This window comes from Cajanus cajan, chromosome 5, assembly GCF_000230855.2.
Source record: "Cajanus cajan strain Asha chromosome 5, NIPB_CcT2T_4, whole genome shotgun sequence".
Classification (NCBI taxonomy): domain Eukaryota; kingdom Viridiplantae; phylum Streptophyta; class Magnoliopsida; order Fabales; family Fabaceae; genus Cajanus; species Cajanus cajan.
In genome coordinates this window covers 38,695,904-38,719,270 of record NC_138521.1, presented here as the reverse complement: position 1 = coordinate 38,719,270, position 23,367 = coordinate 38,695,904, and the positions used below count along the sequence as shown (strand labels likewise).

Sequence of the window (23,367 nt, the reverse complement as noted above, 5' to 3'; positions counted from 1 at the left end):
ACAAGCCCTTGCACATCTCTATAAAGTGCAAGGAGTATCACATCGCAAAAGTCTTGGTAGATAATGGATCTTCCTTGAACGTAATGCCAAAAAAAGCACTCGAGCAAGTGGCAATCAAGGGAATCCAAATGCGCCCGAGCAACATGATCGTTCGAGCCTTCGATGGATCTAAAAGAGAAATGGTGGGAGAGATCAATCTTCCAATCCAAATTGGACCCACTATCTTCAACGTCGAATTCCAAGTGATGGACATCACTCCCGCATACAGCTGTCTCCTCGGCCGACCTTGGATTCATGATGCGAAAGCTATTCCTTCTACGCTCCACCAGAAAGTCAAGTTCATAGTGGGTGACAAACCGGTGACCGAACAAGCTAAAGATGACATACTCATCAGCAAGCCGTCCAACATACTTTATGTGGATGCAGCGGAGGAAGCTTTAGAAACCGCCTTCCAAACATTGGAAATCGCCAATGTTGAAACGTTTCCCCGAGAAATGAAGAAGGTAGCTCATACGCTCACAAAGAACGGATACTTGCCAAGACAAGAATTAGGCAAGGACTCCCAAGGAATCCCGGAGCTACCCATTATCAAAGACAATCCGGGGAAACAAGGGTTAAGATACAACCCTAACAAAGATCAAAGGACGAAGAGGAACCAAGATCCTTCTCGACGTTCTTTAAGCCAGATCTTTAGGAAGGCTGGTTCACAAACGTCAAGGCCAGCTGTTGTCATCAAGTGTCCTTCTCCTTCCGATAGGGATGTATAGACTCAGTGACTATTAGAGATCACTCCTCGGGGACAGCCCGACCCCCGAGCCTCGATAGGGCACATGTTTCCGCTGCGATTATAATAAAATCATTCTTCATTAATTTCTTATTGCTTCTTTTCTTGCTTGCAATAAAATTCTAAACCACATTATTTAACCCTGTTTGAATGAACATAAGTGAGGTTAAAATCGTCTTAATAATCAATAAACCCGCATCATTTTTATGTGGAAGTGTGCATGACAGCTTGGAGCACCTTTTCTTGGCATCAATAAGTGCCATCATGGATAAAAGAAATCCTAAAGACAAAAAGCTTGGCAGGAAACCCAAAAAGGGGGCTGCACAAAAATAAGAGCAAAAGACCCGCTAGGAATCCCACAAAAGGGTGACCTAGGCAAAAATTAGGGTTACAAAATAATGAACAAAAACAAAAGCCCGCTAAGACATCACAAATGGGTGTTTTAGGCAAAAGTTAGGGCCGTCAAAAAAAAAAACAGAATAAATCCATGATGGTACCATCAATTGAATTCAACAAAGGGGCTCAAGAAAAGCTATCCAAGTTGTCAAAGCACAATCATTAATAACAAAGATGTGCTTAACCTCATAAGTGTTTAAACAAACAAACCTAAACACAATAAGCCTACCTTGGCCATCCATGCTTACAAAAACAATTTTTCAAAAATAAAATAATCCCCTCTAAAACACAAACTTTTGAAAATATATCCTTTCCTTCTTTTCTCTCTTGTCCCAACGATTTTTGAATAATCTAGTGGAAACATGGAGATATAGTGGTCAATAGGAGGGTTGACACATCTTCTAAAGAAAGGGAAGGATCATTTGGTTGATAACACCAAATCTCAAAAATAATACGCATCATTCCTCGGTTACAGAAGTCGGCAGCGCACAGTCCGTCTGGAGGAATGGCAAAATCCAAACACAAAAACGCATCGGTTAATTCTTTTGAAAAAAGAATCAAATAGAATTAGGTGCATCATACTGCATACATGCATACAGATGATAGGTGTACTGGAAGATCACTTATTCTCTGTTTATTGAAAAAAACAAAAAATATATATATATATAAACTTCAGAAAAACAATACGCCCGTATCGTGTTCAGTATGCCCGTACCAAAATTAGGGTTATGAACAAATTTTCAATTCAATACGGGCATACTAAAATGAATAACGGCCGTATTGGCAATAACAGAAATCCTCCCTCACATCAATGACAAAATTCCTCCAAGAAGAAGAGGATAGGGGAAGCCATTCATTTTTCCAAAAATAAAATAAATTAAACTTGCATTTTGTGCATCGCGCACAATTAATTGCACATTCAAAGACCTCATCATGAGGCAATTGCATAAAATAGAAAAAATAGAAAAATTGCTTGTGTATGACAGCAGCAAACAAAATGCAAAGATTCAGAAAATCAACAGCGTCATACAGAATAACTGAGCCTGGAGAGGCTTGCCGAAAAAAATACTCTCAGAATAACTGAGCCTGGAGAGGCTTGCCGAAAGAATACTCTCAAAATAACTGAGCCTGGAGAGGCTTGCCGAAACAATACTCCCACAAAATAACTGAGCCTGGAGAGGCTCGCCGAAATAATACTCTCTCAGAATAATTGAGCCTGGAGAGGCTTGCCGAAAGAATACTCTCAAAATAACTGAGCCTGGAGAGGCTCGCCGAAATAATACTCTCTCATAATAACTGAATTTAATTTCTTTAGCAATTTAAATTCTGTACAGAAAAAGCCAAAAAATGAAAAAAGGCAAGGATACAGAAAATCCGACAAACAGTTTATACAGAATAACTGAGCCTGGAGAGGCTTGCCGAAACAATACTCCTCATCCCCCACATCAAAGAATAATTGAGCCTGGAGAGGCTCGCAGAAATAATACTCCCCAGAGAAACCTCAACTCAAGCTCACGGAACGAATCCCCAGCGAGAGCTATCAAAGCAAAATCGACGCAATCCCCAATGGAAGTGCGATCATCCAAACAGTATATACAAGTCAAAGGACTTAACACTTCCTCAGTGGAAGATAGCTCTCCGACTCAAAGCGCTGAGTGAGGCTAAGCCTGCAGAGGCTTCCTAAATAATACTCTCCCGATCAGACAGAATAATTGAGCCTGGAGAGGCTCGCAGAAATAATACTCCTTCAGAATAATCGAGCCTGGAGAGGCTCGTAGAAAGAATACTCCCTTCAGAATAATTGAGCCTGGAGAGGCTCGCAGAAATAATACTCCTTCAGAATAATTGAGCCTGGAGAGGCTCGCAGAAAGAATACTCCCTCAGAATAATTGAGCCTGGAGAGGCTCGCAGAAACAATACTCTTCCTTCAGAATAGTTGAGCCTAGAAAGGCTCGATTCCCCAGAGATATCTCAAGCTTACACTCACGGGCCAAATTCCCCAGTGAAAGCTATCAGAATGCGATCAGCGAAATCCCCAAAGGAGGCCTGATCATCCAAGAAAATGTCTAAGGACTTTAAACTTCCCCAATGGAGGATAGTTTTCCAACTCAAAAGCGATGAGTGAAGCTAAGCCTGAAGAGGCTTTCTAAATAATACTCTGGGATGAATAAAAACTTCAAATCCCCAATCGCCTACTAAAGAGGCATCTCTTCAAAAGGAAGACCAATAAACTATTCCCCAAGTGGAATTTGGCTCTCAGCCTAACAAATGAACGTCAAGATGATCTGCCTAACAAAAGAGGCCAATCAACATCAATCCCCAATGGATGATCGCCTACTCAAGAGGCATCCCTGCAAAAAAGAGAAAAATCAAAAATATCAATAAGTATTCCCCAAGCGGAATCTGGCACCCAGCCGAACACTGAACTTCAAATCCCCAGTCGCCTACACAAGAGGCACTCCTTCAAAAAGGAAAACCCAAAGAAAAAATCAATAACAATTCCCCAAGCGGAATTTGGCTTTTTAGCCAATCATTAAACGTCAAGCTGATATGCCTAACAGAAGAGGCTAATCAAAATCAACGACAAAATCCCCCAGTGGATAACAGCCTACACAGAGGCAGCAAAATCAGAAAACCAAAAGAGTTACCCGAATAAGGATAACCGGGATACTCCACCTACGTCAAAAGGACGTCAGCCAAACATAAGGCATTGCTCAACTCAGAGAGAAAGAGCATCTGTGTCTATACCCCAAGGAGTCAGAAATTCCCCAAGGGTACCAACAATGCAATGCAAGTTGGGGCACAGGAACCTGTGAATGACTGCACATCCCCTAGACGGATCCCTGCGTTATCCAGCCCTCAGTGGCACAAAAATCAAAAACAATCGTCGAAGCAGCATCGCGGACTGTGGAGACAAAATCAACATCCAGAATCCCCAGCGGATAACAGCCTACACAGAGGCAGCAAAAAATCAGAAAATCAAAAAGAGTTACCCGAACAAGGATAACCGGGATACTCCACCAACGTCGAAAGGACGTCAGCCAATCATAAGGCACCGCTCACATCAGAAAGAGCATCTTTGTGTCTGCACCCAAAGGAATCAGAAATTCCCCAGTGGGAACCAACTACGCAATGGAAAGTTGGGACACAAGAACCTATGAGTAACTGCACATCCCCTAGACGGATCCCTGCGTTATCCAGCCCTTAATGGCACAAAATCAAAAAACAACCGTCGAAGCAGCATCGTGGACTGTGGAGACAAAATCATCACGAATCCCTGGAAAGGAGATATTCACGCTACCCCGTCGTCACAAACACGGAGGTACGCAGCTTCCGGCTCGGGCAATGAGCGAAGCTATCTCTGGAAAAGGGGTACTCACCGCTTACCGTTGTCACAAAGGTACTTAGCTTCCGGCTCAAACAAAGAGTGAAGCTAAGCCTGGAGAGACGGTACTTACAGCTTCCAGCTTGGGCAACAAGCAAAGCAAGGCCTGGAGAGGCAAAACTCACACTGCTCACCGTCGTCACAAAGGTGCTTGGTTTCCGGCTCGAACAAAGAGCGAGACTAGGCCTGGAGAGGCAAAACTCACACTGCTCACCGTCGTCACAAGGATATTTAGCTTCCGGCTCGAACAAAGAGTGAAGCTAAGCCTGGAGAGGCGGTACTCAACCAACAGCGTCATCAGAGGCGCGTTGATGTCCAACTTCCGGCTCGGGCGTCGAGTGAAGTTGACCTTGGAGAAGGTAAACTCAGCTACCGAGGATGTCAGAAGCGCCGAGGTATGCACCCACCTGGAGAGGCTACTCAACATTTTTCCACCGGAAGACGCTACAAGTCAGAAGGTCGGCACAATACCCGGACAGTTGGGTCAACTCCTTTACTTGTCAGCCGATACACCAAAAGGCCGTCCGACTAAGTAAAGGGGGGGCAGCTGTAGACCCCTAAAATTGTCCGGGTCGGAAATAAAGCTTGAAGACTCTCGAAGACTGAAGGATAATCAGCCAGAAGGACTCCTCGAAGGCCCTAGGAGGGTTCTCTGTAGGTCTAGAGGTCTTAGAATAGCTCAAAATAAGGAAGTGGAGGGAAAAAGCCCAATACGGCCGTACTGAAGTCAATACGACCGTATTGACACTTCAATACGGTCGTACTGAAGTCAATACGACCGTATTGACACTTCAATACAACCGCAGCGAACTCAATACGGGCGTATTGAAATTTCTGAATTTCAATACGACCGTATTGAACTTCAATACGACCGTATTGAAGTTCAAAAATTTCAATACGGCCGTATTGCCCCTGTAGGCCGTATTGCGCCTATTCCCTATAAATATGACGTCAATTGGACGTCATTCCACACTTTTTCACTCAGTTTTGACTCCCTCCTTGAGTATTCTGGGGTTTTTGAGCAGTGTTCTGCCTTAGAAATCTCTCTGGGAGTCGATCCGACGAAGTTCTTGAGCCCCGAGCCATTTTGCTTGAGGATCGAACTTAGTCGAGGGGAAATTTTTTTGATTCCCTTAGTTAAAATTTTGTTCTAGGAGAGCGAGGAGCGGGCTTGTAGAGCGAGGGAACGCCAAAACGCTTCCCAGTCCTTTGCAATATATAAAAGCACGCTTCAAGAGGTTTCCCTTCAATCCTTCCTTTTACTGCTTTCTGTGTGCATATTTAAACTGTCATCATGTAGATAGTCAATTTATGATTGCTTAGAATAAATAGGGGTAATTTAGTAATTTTGTACTGTTCTTTTAAAAATAATCTGTCATAGGGAACCCGAAAGGGGCGCCGTGGGGTGCTAACACCTTCCCCACGCGTAACCGACTCCCTTACCCAACTCTGGTTGTAGTGGCCAAAGTTGATTTTTAAATCAATTGCCTTATCCCTTTTTCCAATGTTTTGAGTAAAACATTGGTGGCGACTCCACGAACCCTCCTTTTATGAAAACCACTAATCCATGGAGGGTCCCGCTTGGGATTAATATGGATTAGTGAGCCTTTTAATAAAATTGCTCGTTTGACGAGGTCTCAGTTTGAGAATAAGTCATTCTAGCAATCCACTATTTTTTAAACAAATAAACGAGTCCAACCATCAATCGCGAATGCCGAACGCCCGTTTCGGGCCGGTGGCGACACCGTCTAAGCTCATGGTTCTTGAAGGACTAAACAAATCCATGTGAATTAATTGCAAAGGTCTAGATGTGAAAATCTGATTTTTGCTTTTAAAGCTAGCCTTCACTTGCTTGCCCTTTTGACAAGCATCACATAGTTTGTCTTTTCCAAACTTGAGTTTAGGTAGACCAACCACTAATTATTTCCTACACAGCTTATTTAGGTGATCCATATGAATGTGTGCAGCTCTCCTATGCCAAAGCCATATATTTTCTTCTTGAGTTATTAGACACTTAGTATTTGACATTGTTATGGAATGTTCTAAGTCAAGCATATATATATTGTCTATTCTTTTACCAATGAATCTGATTTCTTTACTCTTTTTATCACATATCAAGCAACATGTATCATCAAATTCAATTTTAAAGCTTTTATCACTCAATTGACTAATACTCAGCAAATTATGTTTCAAGCCATCAACAAGCAAAACATTTTCAATCAATGTTTGAGAGGAGGGATTACCAACATTGCCATGGCCAAGAATTTTTCCCTTATTATTGTCACCATAGGTAACATACCCTTCATTCTTCAACTTCAGATTTATGAATTTTGAAGGATCCCCAGTCATATGCCTTGAGCAGCCACTATCAAGATACCAAAGTGGATTTTTGGCCCTCAAGCATTCCTACAACAACCATTCAGAGGAAAAATTTAGGTACCCGTGTGAAGGGTCCTTGTAGGTTAGTTCTCAGCCTTTGACTCTTTTCAACCCAAACCAACTCTCCATTTGGAACTCCATATTTCCTAGAATAACAGTTCCTAATTGTATGGCCTTTTTTGCAGCAATAAAAACAAGTTGTTTGTCTAGAAAAGTTGCTTTTGAATTTTCTAAAGTTTTGACTTTTCACAAAAGCTACTTTCTTTGACTTAAATGGCATGCTCATACTTTGGTTAAAACCAAGTCCACTCCTATCAAAAGTGTTTCTTTGTTTTCCCAAAAGAATGTTCAAGTTTTCATTTCCATTAGTGAACCTTGCAAGTGTAGATTTTAAATCAGCATTTTCTTTTTCAAAAATTTTGCAATGTTCACAACCATCTTTTGAGGAGTGAGCTTCACTAAAGTTAAACATAGTTTGAAGATTTTCATGCTCATGCTTCAAATCTTCAAGCTCTTGTTCAGCTTCAATTAAAGCATTTTCATACCATTTCAGTTTGTTTTTCAACTTTGAATTTAAGGCACCTAATTTGACAGCTTCTTCATGAATTTGTATAAAAGCTTCTTGAAGCTGATCATAGTCAGGATTGGATTCAAGGTCAGAGTCACTTACAATTGTGTCTTGTGCAGTTCCAGCCATCAAACACAAATTGTTCTCCTCACATTCGGATTCTTCACTTGTTGTGCTTGAGTCATTGTCTTCCCAAGCAATATAGGCTCTCTTTCCTTTTGAATTTTTCTTAGACTTCTTCTCCTCTTGTTGCTTCTTAAAGAGATTTGGACACTCAGCTTTCATGTGTCCCGGTTTTCCACATTCAAAGCAATTGAAGGAGGATGTGCTTGATTCCTCTTTCTTGTTTGTCTTTTTGTTGAATTTATAGGGAGAATTCTTCTTTCTTCTCATGAACTTTCTGAACTTCTTTACCAGCAGATTGAAGTTCTCGATTTCGGAATCATCGGAGCTTGTTTCTTCACACACCTCTTTACCTTTGGCAGATTTCAAGGCTTTCAATGACACTCCTTTTCCTTTCTTATCTTGCTGCTCATGTTCATCAAATATGTGCAGCTTTTGCTCATGCTCCCTCAACTTCCCAAAGAGAGTAGCTAATGTCAAGGAGGTCAAATCCTTTGATTCTTCAATGGCTGTTACCTTTGATTGCCATGTTCTGTCCAAGCATTGCAGCACTTTTAAATTCAGCTTTTCCTTCTCAAATTTCCTGCCAAGGTCAACAAGGTGATTTATCAAGTGTGTAAATCTCTTTTGAAAATTAGAAATAGATTCACCATTTTGCATTCTAAATAGCTCATATTCTCTTATGAGAGTATTCTTTCTTGATCTCTTTACTTGTTCCTTCATGAGTGACTTGCAAAGTATCCCAGATTTCTTTAGCAGATATCCATTGCGAAATTCTAAAAAATTCATCAATAGACAATGCAGGTGATCGAAGTCGTATCCGGTCAAATAAAAACAATTAAATGTAGTACTAGGAAGTTATCCTAGGTCGTCTCTCAAGGACCATTTTTCTCTGTCAAAGGCTTAAACACACGAAGTGGGGGGGGAATTTTGGTTGGTTAAATTTTAAGTTTATAACACAATAAAATACAGATAACACAATAAGTAAAATAGATTGGCTCCTTGTTCGGATTGTAACTCTCTTATCCTTGATTTACAATAAGATTACTCTATTAACTACTTAATCCTTGTTCCATCCGAGTTAACCAACTAAGCGAAGATTAACTCAAGATTTCCCTACACGAATTAAGAAAACGTATACAACATCAACCTCTTCACAGATTAAGCAACTGTGTCATTAAGCATAGCCCATTAAGCATGGACATACTAATATAGAGGTTGAATGAAGAAGAACAAAGTAGAACAGAGACACACAAACATACCCAACCTCAAACAGAGATTACAATCCATAACAAGAAGCCAACCCAATGGTTTTAGCCTTCCATTAAATTTGAACTAGAAATGAAAATGCAAGGAAAATGAAAATGCATTAAATCAAGTTAAAGAGTACTACAATCTAGCCTTCCATGGAGGAGGCAAAGAACAGAATTAAAATGCATACAAAAGGAAAGGACAATAAAACATAAACTACAACTACAACAGAGAAAATAAACTCAAAGAAAACAAAGAGAAGGGAGGAAGAAGAACACCCAAGAGTAACTTATTTGAAGGTGTATTCAGGGATGTCTTACAATGGAGAAGTGAAGGCCTATTTATAGCCTTCATCTAACACAAAAGAAATATAAAATAATGGGAAAAAGCTAAGACAAAACGAAATGGGATGAGTTGGTGTTGTTGGTGGGATGAGTTGGATGCCATTTCCGCACCGATTTTTGACCACCGAAATTGTCCTTCTAGATGAACGAATTTGAACACGGTTCCTTCTGCAAAGTTCTAGGTCTTTGTCTCAGCTTTCCAGGGCCACCGAGTTTTCACCATTTGGATCACTACAGCCCAAGTTATGCCCTGAAGACCGAGACATGTTCATCAGCCCAAAAACAGCGAAAATTTAGAATAATAATTCCCAACTATCCAATTTGGCCCAACAACACACATATCTATCTAAATCCTATAATTAACCATGAATGGAATGTAAAATAGCTAAATTGAAGGATAAGATACATATCAAATTATGACTTATCAAATACCCCCACACTTAGCTTTTTGCACTCCTGGGCAAAATCAAGAAAGCAAAGCAAAGAACAATTCCAAATATATCAAAGAAAGTGACGAAACAGGAAGAAACAGAGACAACAATACACACAAGAAAACAAACAGGTTTACATAATCCTCAATGAATCTTGGGAAAAGGAAAGAAGTAGACAACATCCAACATATAAAGAGTCAGAGAAACCAGATACTTATGGAAATCATCCAAGCATTTCAAAACATGGCAAGACAATCAATCAGCTCAAGAGGTGATTCAAAAGCAACAGAACCTCACAAGATGCACTGTATCACTGTATCTCTCAAGTGTCTAGGCAACTGTATACTCTCAAAGCACTCATGAAAAACAAGCAACAGATAGACTTGGCAAGCCTCTAAAATCAACACCCAATAAACATGCACATAAGGATCAAAAGGTCTTTTTAGGGTTGGAATGAGGCCAAGGACAGGGTAGAGGAAAACATATGGGATAAGTAACTACAAACCAGAGGAACTAGAGGAGCAATGGGGAATAAGTCAAGAATGTGCACAAGAAACAAACCCAGAAACCTCTAATGACCTCTATGATGATCAATCCTCTTTCTCTTGCCTCAAACAACTTTTTTTTTTTTTTTTTTAACGAAAATTACATAGTGAACAGTACACACGAATTTTGAAATGAGAAAAGATAACATGCAGAGAAGTAAAATGTACAGCATAAGGAATCAACTAGTCAATATATATCATCCAATGAAACATACACACACCCCCACACTTCTTCAAGAACTTATTCATAAAACAATTCCAAAGCTCCAAAACTCCCTAAGGTTAAGGTAATCAATTTTTTTTTTTTTTTTCACTTAAGGATTGTAATGAGCTTGAAACAAAGAAGGGAAAATAGGCTCAGCAGGGATTATCAGAGGATTTAATTCAAGGTAGGCTTATTTGGCTAGAGGCTTATGAGAATCAAAATGCCTTAATCAAATCCAAACATGCATGTGAATCAAGAAGTATCAAACAGAGTCAAGACAAGGCAACTGTGCAAGCAATCAAGAGGCATAACACACAAGAAAGAACAGAGAGTGGCTCAAATCCTCACACAGGGTATATCTGTCACAATTAAAACAACTTCTCAAACCTCAAAATCATCTTTCCAAGCATAGAAAAACAGGGATTTCAAACCATATAGTATCAAGAAACTCCTATCCAAGAATGAAGTAAGTGCCTACAAACAATCAAAACCCAGAATTCACAGAGAAACATGCAAAGCTGTACAGAACACTAAACATAAAACCTAGACCCAAAAATAACAATTAAACCTACAAACATATAACTAAAATAGTTCCTCCCCCACACTTAAATCACACATTGTCCCAATGTGGCCCAAACAGAAGATCAAAGCAATTAGAATAATCAATAAATCTTGACAAGTGCAATAAAAGTAAAGAAGGAGAAGGGAAAGAAAACTCCCTAGGTCATGGTGGATGCCAAGACACTGCAGAGATGGCATTGGAAATAGCATCAGGTGAAAGATGGCAATGGGAGTGGTGCGGCGGGTGTGAAATCTCCAACAGCCAATCATCAAAGGGTGGTGGATAATGATCCTTCCTCAATGGAGGTGGTGGCACAAAATAAGAACCTGCAAAAAGAAAGTGTGCTTGTGCAGAATGCACCTCACTAAAGGGGTTATATGTATCAATTAAAATAGAACCGCCCTCAATATCCATGGATACAAGTGTATCTAAAGAATGTGGATGCAAAGCATTTTCAATTTCAACACAGATAGCGCATCTCATGGAATCAGAACAAACATGATGAGTGTCCATCAAAGATGGAAAATCAATATTAAGTGCAAAATCAGATATACACTCATCTTCAACAAAATCAAGGAATTCAAGGAAATCAATGTAATCAGGATGAGAAAGTAATTTGGCTCGGAAAACAGAATGATCCTCAAATGGACATTTCGAATCAAGAATATTGAACCGAACTACTATGTCACCAACTTCCATACTCCAAATTTTTTTATGAGCCGTCACAACTCAACGGAAATTAAAAAAAAAGGGGGTTTTGATTATAAAAAAAAAACAAATAAATGACAATATTCAAACGGTAACAAACAATAAACTAAACAGTTGGATTCCTTAACTAGATAGCTTGACCTCTTATCCTCAATTAATCTAAACATGCAAGTTATTGAGTTAAATCACATTCGAGCTCCTAATTAACCAACTAAGCGAAGATTAATTAAGAATTAAACAAAGTAAGTTGCAGTTAAGCACTTACACAACCCACTTCAATTCTCTATTTGTAAATCTCATCACAATTCACATAATCTCGTTAACTAAGCGAAAACCCAATTATATGACTTGTGAAATTAATAATGGTTCGTCAATTAACTAAGCGAAAATATAAGAACCATTCATTAAGAACTTAATTAGAGATTATGGAATGTAATTCAACTCAAAAACAATATTACAATACCATTAACCTCAAAGAGACATTGCTATCCACATTAAGAAATCCAACCAAAGCTAATTAGCTACTAGCTAGTAAATTAAACCCTAAGCTAATCCACATTAAAGCCATAAATTTGAAATTAAATTCGTGTGCAGCAACAAAATAATAGTAGCAACAATAATACACTACACACATAACATATCAGAGCTCCAAAACACACAACAGAACAAATAACACACAAACACACAGCCTATAACAGAACTGATGGTCCCCGGCAACGGCGCCAAATTTGATCGAAGTCGTATCCGGTCAAATAAAAACAATTAAATGTAGTACTAGGAAGTTGTCCTAGGTCGTCTCTCAAGGACCATTTTTCTCTGTCAAAGGCTTAAACACACGAAGTGGGGGGGGAATTTTGGTTGTTTAAATTTTAAGTTTATAACACAATAAAATACAGATAACACAATAAGTAAAATAGATTGGCTCCTTGTTCGGATTGTAACTCTCTTATCCTTGATTTACAATAAGATTGCTCTATTAACTACTTAATCCTTGTTCCATCCGAGTTAACCAACTAAGCGAAGATTAACTCAAGATTTCCCTACACGAATTAAGAAAACGTATACAACATCAACCTCTTCACAGATTAAGCAACTGTGTCATTAAGCATAGCCCATTAAGCATGGACATACTAATATAGAGGTTGAATGAAGAAGAACAAAGTAGAACAGAGACACACAAACATACCCAACCTCAAACAGAGATTACAATCCATAACAAGAAGCCAACCCAATGGTTTTAGCCTTCCATTAAATTTGAACTAGAAATGAAAATGCAAGGAAAATGAAAATGCATTAAATCAAGTTAAAGAGTACTACAATCTAGCCTTCCATGGAGGAGGCAAAGAACAGAATTAAAATGCATACAAAAGGAAAGGACAATAAAACATAAACTACAACTACAACAGAGAAAATAAACTCAAAGAAAACAAAGAGAAGGGAGGAAGAAGAACACCCAAGAGTAACTTATTTGAAGGTGTATTCAGGGATGTCTTACAATGGAGAAGTGAAGGCCTATTTATAGCCTTCATCTAACACAAAAGAAATATAAAATAATGGGAAAAAGCTAAGACAAAACGAAATGGGATGAGTTGGTGTTGTTGGTGGGATGAGTTGGATGCCATTTCCGCACCGATTTTTGACCACCGAAATTGTCCTTCTAGATGAACGAATTTGAACACGGTTCCTTCTGCAAAGTTCTAGGTCTTTGTCTCAGCTTTCCAGGGCCACCGAGTTTTCACCATTTGGATCACTACAGCCCAAGTTATGCCCTGAAGACCGAGACATGTTCATCAGCCCAAAAACAGCGAAAATTTAGAATAATAATTCCCAACTATCCAATTTGGCCCAACAACACACATATCTATCTAAATCCTATAATTAACCATGAATGGAATGTAAAATAGCTAAATTGAAGGATAAGATACATATCAAATTATGACTTATCAAATACCCCCACACTTAGCTTTTTGCACTCCTGGGCAAAATCAAGAAAGCAAAGCAAAGAACAATTCCAAATATATCAAAGAAAGTGACGAAACAGGAAGAAACAGAGACAACAATACACACAAGAAAACAAACAGGTTTACATAATCCTCAATGAATCTTGGGAAAAGGAAAGAAGTAGACAACATCCAACATATAAAGAGTCAGAGAAACCAGATACTTATGGAAATCATCCAAGCATTTCAAAACATGGCAAGACAATCAATCAGCTCAAGAGGTGATTCAAAAGCAACAGAACCTCACAAGATGCACTGTATCACTGTATCTCTCAAGTGTCTAGGCAACTGTATACTCTCAAAGCACTCATGAAAAACAAGCAACAGATAGACTTGGCAAGCCTCTAAAATCAACACCCAATAAACATGCACATAAGGATCAAAAGGTCTTTTTAGGGTTGGAATGAGGCCAAGGACAAGGTAGAGGAAAACATATGGGATAAGTAACTACAAACCAGAGGAACTAGAGGAGCAATGGGGAATAAGTCAAGAATGTGCACAAGAAACAAACCCAGAAACCTCTAATGACCTCTATGATGATCAATCCTCTTTCTCTTGCCTCAAACAACTTCTTTTTTTTTTTTTTTTTTAACGAAAATTACATAGTGAACAGTACACACGAATTTTGAAATGAGAAAAGATAACATGCAGAGAAGTAAAATGTACAGCATAAGGAATCAACTAGTCAATATATATCATCCAATGAAACATACACACACCCCCACACTTATTCAAGAACTTATTCCCAAAACAATTCCAAAGCTCCAAAACTCCCTAAGGTTAAGGTAATCAATTTTTTTTTTTTTCACTTAAGGATTGTAATGAGCTTGAAACAAAGAAGGGAAAATAGGCTCAGCAGGGATTATCAGAGGATTTAATTCAAGGTAGGCTTATTTGGCTAGAGGCTTATGAGAATCAAAATGCCTTAATCAAATCCAAACATGCATGTGAATCAAGAAGTATCAAACAGAGTCAAGACAAGGCAACTGTGCAAGCAATCAAGAGGCATAACACACAAGAAAGAACAGAGAGTGGCTCAAATCCTCACACAGGGTATATCTGTCACAATTAAAACAACTTCTCAAACCTCAAAATCATCTTTCCAAGCATAGAAAAACAGGGATTTCAAACCATATAGTATCAAGAAACTCCTATCCAAGAATGAAGTAAGTGCCTACAAACAATCAAAACCCAGAATTCACAGAGAAACATGCAAAGCTGTACAGAACACTAAACATAAAACCTAGACCCAAAAATAACAATTAAACCTACAAACATATAACTAAAATAGTTCCTCCCCCACACTTAAATCACACATTGTCCCAATGTGGCCCAAACAGAAGATCAAAGCAATTAGAATAATCAATAAATCTTGACAAGTGCAATAAAAGTAAAGAAGGAGAAGGGAAAGAAAACTCCCTAGGTCATGGTGGATGCCAAGACACTGCAGAGATGGCATTGGAAATAGCATCAGGTGAAAGATGGCAATGGGAGTGGTGCGGCGGGTGTGAAATCTCCAACAGCCAATCATCAAAGGGTGGTGGATAATGATCCTTCCTCAATGGAGGTGGTGGCACAAAATAAGAACCTGCAAAAAGAAAGTGTGCTTGTGCAGAATGCACCTCACTAAAGGGGTTATATGTATCAATTAAAATAGAACCGCCCTCAATATCCATGGATACAAGTGTATCTAAAGAATGTGGATGCAAAGCATTTTCAATTTCAACACAGATAGCGCATCTCATGGAATCAGAACAAACATGATGAGTGTCCATCAAAGATGGAAAATCAATATTAAGTGCAAAATCAGATATACACTCATCTTCAACAAAATCAAGGAATTCAAGGAAATCAATGTAATCAGGATGAGAAAGTAATTTGGCTCGGAAAACAGAATGATCCTCAAATGGACATTTCGAATCAAGAATATTGAACCGAACTACTATGTCACCAACTTCCATACTCCAAATTTTTTTATGAGCCGTCACAACTCAACGGAAATTAAAAAAAAAGGGGGTTTTGATTATAAAAAAAAAACAAATAAATGACAATATTCAAACGGTAACAAACAATAAACTAAACAGTTGGATTCCTTAACTAGATAGCTTGACCTCTTATCCTCAATTAATCTAAACATGCAAGTTATTGAGTTAAATCACATTCGAGCTCCTAATTAACCAACTAAGCGAAGATTAATTAAGAATTAAACAAAGTAAGTTGCAGTTAAGCACTTACACAACCCACTTCAATTCTCTATTTGTAAATCTCATCACAATTCACATAATCTCGTTAACTAAGCGAAAATCCAATTATATGACTTGTGAAATTAATAATGGTTCGTCAATTAACTAAGCGAAAATATAAGAACCATTCATTAAGAACTTAATTAGAGATTATGGAATGTAATTCAACTCAAAAACAATATTACAATACCATTAACCTCAAAGAGACATTGCTATCCACATTAAGAAATCCAACCAAAGCTAATTAGCTACTAGCTAGTAAATTAAACCCTAAGCTAATCCACATTAAAGCCATAAATTTGAAATTAAATTCGTGTGCAGCAACAAAATAATAGTAGCAACAATAATACACTACACACATAACATATCAGAGCTCCAAAACACACAACAGAACAAATAACACACAAACACACAGCCTATAACAGAACTGATGGTCCCCGGCAACGGCGCCAAATTTGATCGAAGTCGTATCCGGTCAAATAAAAACAATTAAATGTAGTACTAGGAAGTTGTCCTAGGTCGTCTCTCAAGGACCATTTTTCTCTGTCAAAGGCTTAAACACACGAAGTGGGGGGGGAATTTTGGTTGTTTAAATTTTAAGTTTATAACACAATAAAATACAGATAACACAATAAGTAAAATAGATTGGCTCCTTGTTCGGATTGTAACTCTCTTATCCTTGATTTACAATAAGATTGCTCTATTAACTACTTAATCCTTGTTCCATCCGAGTTAACCAACTAAGCGAAGATTAACTCAAGATTTCCCTACACGAATTAAGAAAACGTATACAACATCAACCTCTTCACAGATTAAGCAACTGTGTCATTAAGCATAGCCCATTAAGCATGGACATACTAATATAGAGGTTGAATGAAGAAGAACAAAGTAGAACAGAGACACACAAACATACCCAACCTCAAACAGAGATTACAATCCATAACAAGAAGCCAACCCAATGGTTTTAGCCTTCCATTAAATTTGAACTAGAAATGAAAATGCAAGGAAAATGAAAATGCATTAAATCAAGTTAAAGAGTACTACAATCTAGCCTTCCATGGAGGAGGCAAAGAACAGAATTAAAATGCATACAAAAGGAAAGGACAATAAAACATAAACTACAACTACAACAGAGAAAATAAACTCAAAGAAAACAAAGAGAAGGGAGGAAGAAGAACACCCAAGAGTAACTTATTTGAAGGTGTATTCAGGGATGTCTTACAATGGAGAAGTGAAGGCCTATTTATAGCCTTCATCTAACACAAAAGAAATATAAAATAATGGGAAAAAGCTAAGACAAAACGAAATGGGATGAGTTGGTGTTGTTGGTGGGATGAGTTGGATGCCATTTCCGCACCGATTTTTGACCACCGAAATTGTCCTTCTAGATGAACGAATTTGAACACGGTTCCTTCTGCAAAGTTCTAGGTCTTTGTCTCAGCTTTCCAGGGCCACCGAGTTTTCACCATTTGGATCACTACAGCCCAAGTTATGCCCTGAAGACCGAGACATGTTCATCAGCCCAAAAACAGCGAAAATTTAGAATAATAATTCCCAACTATCCAATTTGGCCCAACAACACACATATCTATCTAAATCCTATAATTAACCATGAATGGAATGTAAAATAGCTAAATTGAAGGATAAGATACATATCAAATTATGACTTATCAAATACCCCCACACTTAGCTTTTTGCACTCCTGGGCAAAATCAAGAAAGCAAAGCAAAGAACAATTCCAAATATATCAAAGAAAGTGACGAAACAGGAAGAAACAGAGACAACAATACACACAAGAAAACAAACAGGTTTACATAATCCTCAATGAATCTTGGGAAAAGGAAAGAAGTAGACAACATCCAACATATAAAGAGTCAGAGAAACCAGATACTTATGGAAATCATCCAAGCATTTCAAAACATGGCAAGACAATCAATCAGCTCAAGAGGTGATTCAAAAGCAACAGAACCTCACAAGATGCACTGTATCACTGTATCTCTCAAGTGTCTAGGCAACTGTATACTCTCAAAGCACTCATGAAAAACAAGCAACAGATAGACTTGGCAAGCCTCTAAAATCAACACCCAATAAACATGCACATAAGGATCAAAAGGTCTTTTTAGGGTTGGAATGAGGCCAAGGACAGGGTAGAGGAAAACATATGGGATAAGTAACTACAAACCAGAGGAACTAGAGGAGCAATGGGGAATAAGTCAAGAATGTGCACAAGAAACAAACCCAGAAACCTCTAATGACCTCTATGATGATCAATCCTCTTTCTCTTGCCTCAAACAACTTCTTTTTTTTTTTTTTTTTTAACGAAAATTACATAGTGAACAGTACACACGAATTTTGAAATGAGAAAAGATAACATGCAGAGAAGTAAAATGTACAGCATAAGGAATCAACTAGTCAATATATATCATCCAATGAAACATACACACACCCCCACACTTATTCAAGAACTTATTCCCAAAACAATTCCAAAGCTCCAAAACTCCCTAAGGTTAAGGTAATCAATTTTTTTTTTTTTTCACTTAAGGATTGTAATGAGCTTGAAACAAAGAAGGGAAAATAGGCTCAGCAGGGATTATCAGAGGATTTAATTCAAGGTAGGCTTATTTGGCTAGAGGCTTATGAGAATCAAAATGCCTTAATCAAATCCAAACATGCATGTGAATCAAGAAGTATCAAACAGAGTCAAGACAAGGCAACTGTGCAAGCAATCAAGAGGCATAACACACAAGAAAGAACAGAGAGTGGCTCAAATCCTCACACAGGGTATATCTGTCACAATTAAAACAACTTCTCAAACCTCAAAATCATCTTTCCAAGCATAGAAAAACAGGGATTTCAAACCATATAGTATCAAGAAACTCCTATCCAAGAATGAAGTAAGTGCCTACAAACAATCAAAACCCAGAATTCACAGAGAAACATGCAAAGCTGTACAGAACACTAAACATAAAACCTAGACCCAAAAATAAAAATTAAACCTACAAACATATAACTAAAATAGTTCCTCCCCCACACTTAAATCACACATTGTCCCAATGTGGCCCAAACAGAAGATCAAAGCAATTAGAATAATCAATAAATCTTGACAAGTGCAATAAAAGTAAAGAAGGAGAAGGGAAAGAAAACTCCCTAGGTCATTGATGGAGGACCATCCTTGGTACTTCACTTCATGTGAGACCCATCACATGGTTCATGACTATGGCTAATTTGAGTAGTATAGAATTTATTGCTTTATTCCATTTTTACCCTTGTATTTTGGGGTATTTTAGTCCTAGGATTTATTTCTTTGTATTTCCCATTTTTGGCCCTTGTATTTTGGGGTAATTTAGATGCTTAGGATTTTAATTGGGCTAGGGTGCATCCATTAAGGAGGTGACGCACACTTAGTGGTGTTGTTTGGTCATTTTTTTGGTGTTAGGTAGGCTTAGGCCCAATTGGAGGGCCAAGGATGCATGGACTTATCATGCACCTTGTTGTAGCCAACCTAAACCCTTAAAGATGCCAAACTTGGCCACCAAGTAGCATCTAGGGTTGCATTTGGCATTTCATTTAGGGTGCATTTCTCCCTAGTGAAATTCGGCCACTCACCCTAAATGCAACCCTAAATGCAAGCCTTCCTATATATTCCCCTAGTCTAGCTCCTTGTAGATACTTTGGATATTAATGATATTGAGTGTGCATTTTGCCTCATTGTCATTCTCCTTAGTCTCTAGGAACTCCACGGCCTCCTCCCCTTCTCCTCCTCCTTCCACCACCGTGAGTGAGTGAGTTTGGCCTACCTTGGGTGGCCTTCACCAACCTTAGTGAAGTGAGCTAGCCAAAAGGAGCAACACCCCACCAAACACCTCCCATACACCTTGTGCGCCACCTCCATCACCCTAAACACCAACCTTTTCCTTAGCACTAGGTTGCCTTTGGCTAACCTCCTCCCATCTCCACCATAAAAGCAAAACCCTAAATAGGTTTCATCCTACACTTGGATGAAACAACCTTGAGCAAACCCTCTTCACCTTCACCTTTGTGCTTCCGCCACCATCTCCTTCATTTTTCATCATCTTTTGGAGTCTCCCTTGTTGAACCAAGATCAAGGGCGTGCATGGAACTAAGCCACCTTCCATCAAGTGGTATCAGAGCCATGGTTCTTCAAGGGTAAATGTTTTCCTTCCTTATTTTCCTTTGAGTCTTCTTTGTTCTCTATTTTTTGGTATTCGGTCATTTCTCTTCTTCTCCTCTCTTGACCGAATATTTTTGTGTGGTTCATACTTGTTTTCCTTGAACCTTCCATGTTTTAGGTTCCATTGTTAGGTTGTCATATTTCTATGCTAGGTTGAGTATTACATGTTCATGCATTTTTCTTTTTGAATCTACCTATTGTTTTGTCATTTTTACTTCCTATATTTTGTCTTACATATTTTCCATGTATGTGCCCAAACACCTTGCATGAAAACATGAAAAATACCATGATGCATACATCTTAAGTGGGCGTGTCATATAGAATTCCTATCTAGGTCATTCATGCATGCTAATAGCTTCTAGCATGTTCTATGTTGCCATGATTTTCCATGTGTGAACCTTCTTGCACATGCTAGAAAAACCGCCCATCTTTACCCTTGCATTTTCACTTGTCTAAGTTGCTTTCTTGTTTTCCAAGAACCCTAAAAGAATCTAAGAGGTGCTGGATATTTTGTGCTAAAACAACTTGACCTAAATAGTACAAAACTAATTCCACTCAAAATATTCCTTAAAGAACCTCTAAGGATGCGCCACTTGTCTTGCTCCTATGCTACATATTTTTGACCTAATTTTTGTGCCACCACAAGTGCAAAACCTAAGCAACTAATTGGGCTGAAAAAAAAGTTAAAAAAAAAAATTGACCCAAGGACAATTAAAAGGCCAATTGCCGTGACCAAAAAGAACAAGAACAAAAATCTTGGACAAAAAGGAATTGTTGCTAGACTTGTGGACTTGGACCATTACCTTTGCATTTGGAGTTGGACATTTGACAATTTGGACATATTTTTGGGACTTATACCTTGGCTGGACCGAAAACATTAAAAGATTTAAGCAAGTGAAACTTAAACACAAACCCATTCTAGTGCCATTCTAGGTTTATTCTTTTGAGTGCTATCTTTTATTGATTGAGTCTTAATTTTTTGCTTGTCTTTCTTTTGGCCTCTTTTGTTTGTCTCCATAAATTCTCTTTGAGTTTAGCTTTCCTAATTGTGCCTTTTCAGTTTTATCTTTTTGGAACTCTTGCTCTTGGTTGGTTTTCATTGATTGTAGGTGAAGCACCTATCTAGCAAAGTAGCAATCCTTTGGTGGATTGAGTGGAGGAGTGAACCAAAACCCAACCCAGCCTTTGGAAGGGTTTTCACTAAACCAAAGGAGAGTAAACACTTTGGAGAGGTGCTAATTCGTTTGCTCATTGTGAAGGAACCACAAGAGGAGGAGTTGAAGACTTAATTTCTTGTTTACCTTGTTTTTACTTGCTTTCGGCCTCTTTGTTTTAGGCCACTCATTTCTTCCATTTGGTTTGTAATTTTGGCCATTTTAAACCTCTTCAACTTGGGTTTTAGAGCGTGTAGAGAAGGTGATTTGAAAACCTTCACTAGGACCTCGACTAGTGTATGTTCTAAATTGCTTTCCATTGCATGCTTTATAGTTTTACTAGTATAATTGTCTAGGATTTTTACTTTTGCTTCCAAAACGTTTAGAAGGCTTAATTCTTTTGCCTACTAGGGGTGCGTGCACACACACACTTGGTAGTGTCAAAATTGTTTTTGTAAGAAAGGTAAAAAGGGCTTAGTAATTTTTACTTGAAAAGGGCTTGGTTATTAAGTGATTCTTTGTAGTCCACCTCCCCTTGAAGGTTCAATTTGTATACTTAGGCCTTTTCTACTTATCTTGCACCTTCAAAACTTTTTGTGAAAACCTTTTTATCACTCAATCTTTGTGAAACCCTTTTTAACTCTTTGTGAAAATTTTGTGAAAACCTTTTGATCAAAGATGAGTGAGCATTCTAGTGTACATGGTCATAATTCGCATAGTTCTAGGTCTAGTGTTAGGGATGAGCTTAGGCAATTGAAAGATTACCTAAGAAGAAAAGAGGAAGAAAATATAAAAAGAGAGGAAGAAATTAGAAGAAAAGAAAAAGAGTTTGAAAGAAACAATGAGGAAATAAAAAGATTACTTGAAAGATTAGTTGTGGGAGAAGAGGCTAGTGGTTCAAGACCAAAAGTCACTTCTCCTCAACCCTCAAGAGGAAAGGGGCACATGTATGCAAGTGCTCATGAGGAGGAAGGGCATCATACCCAACCTCCAAGTGATATCTTCTTTAGTAGTCATCACAATGATGATTACTATCAAAGGCCCCCAAGACATTATAGAAATAGGGAGTCCTCCAATAGGGAACCTAACATCAATCTTCCCCCATTTCATGGCAAGGATAATGTTGAAAATTATTTAGATTGGGAAATGAAAGTTGAGCAACTTTTCTCTTGCCATGGAATAAGTGAAGATAGGAAGGTTTCTTTAGCAACCCTTAGCTTCCAAGGGCATGCTATGTATTGGTGGACCTCCTTAGAAAAAGAAAGGAGAATAAATCATGAGCCCCCAATCCAATATTGGAATGAGCTCCGTAGTGCCTTAAGAAGGAGGCATATTCCTCCATACTATGACCGAGAGCTTATGGATAAGCTCCAAAGATTGAAACAAGGGTCATCAAGTGTGGAAGAATATAGGCAATCTATGGAGCTACTCATGATGAGAGCTGGGATAAGGGAAGAAGAAAGGACCACAATCTCTAGATTTCAAAGTGGTCTTAATCTTGAGATAAGAGACAAAGTTGAACTTCTACCTTATAGGGATTTGAATGAACTTGTTCAACTTTGCTCAAGAGTGGAGCATCAACTTACAAGAAAACCTTTTCGAAAAGACTCCACTCCCTCTTATTCCAAGAGTTTTAAGAAGGAGGGCCACTCTTCCCTACCTTATCCCAAGGAAGAAAAAGAAAAAGAAAAATCATCTTTTAAAGCACCTTCCAAAGAGTCTAAGTCAAGTGAAATCAAGTGCTTCAAGTGTCTTGGAAGAGGACATATTGCTTCCCAATGTCCTACAAAGAAAACTATGGTTTTAAAAGCCCAAGACCACTATAGTAGCCTTGATGAAGCTACTTCTTCTTCCTCTAGTAGTGAAGGAGAAGCCATAGATTCCGAGGAAGAAATCTTACCTTGTAAAGGAGACCTATTGTTGGTTAGAAGGCTCCTTAACAATCAATCTAGTGAAATTGACCAATCACAAAGAGAGAACTTGTTTCAAACAAAATGCAATGTCTTAGAAAGTACTTGTTCTCTCATTGTCGATAGTGGGTCTACTTCAAATTGTTGTAGTACTAGATTGGTTGATAAGTTAGCCTTGACTACAAAA

General features: G+C 38.4%; 1 protein-coding gene across 1 annotated transcript; it reads right to left on the bottom strand.

Annotated features, from left to right (window-relative positions):
* Positions 1–1,109: 1,109 nt before the first annotated feature.
* On the bottom strand, positions 1,110–22,124 carry LOC145958308 (uncharacterized). Its single transcript, XM_083075222.1, has 2 exons — positions 7,615–22,124; positions 1,110–6,971 (listed from the first exon to the last, which is right to left on the bottom strand). The coding sequence occupies exons 1-2, from the start codon at positions 8,422–8,424 to the stop codon at positions 6,486–6,488; spliced, it is 1,296 nt and encodes a 431-aa protein (XP_082931348.1). The 5' UTR covers positions 8,425–22,124; the 3' UTR covers positions 1,110–6,485.
* Positions 22,125–23,367: the final 1,243 nt, after the last annotated feature.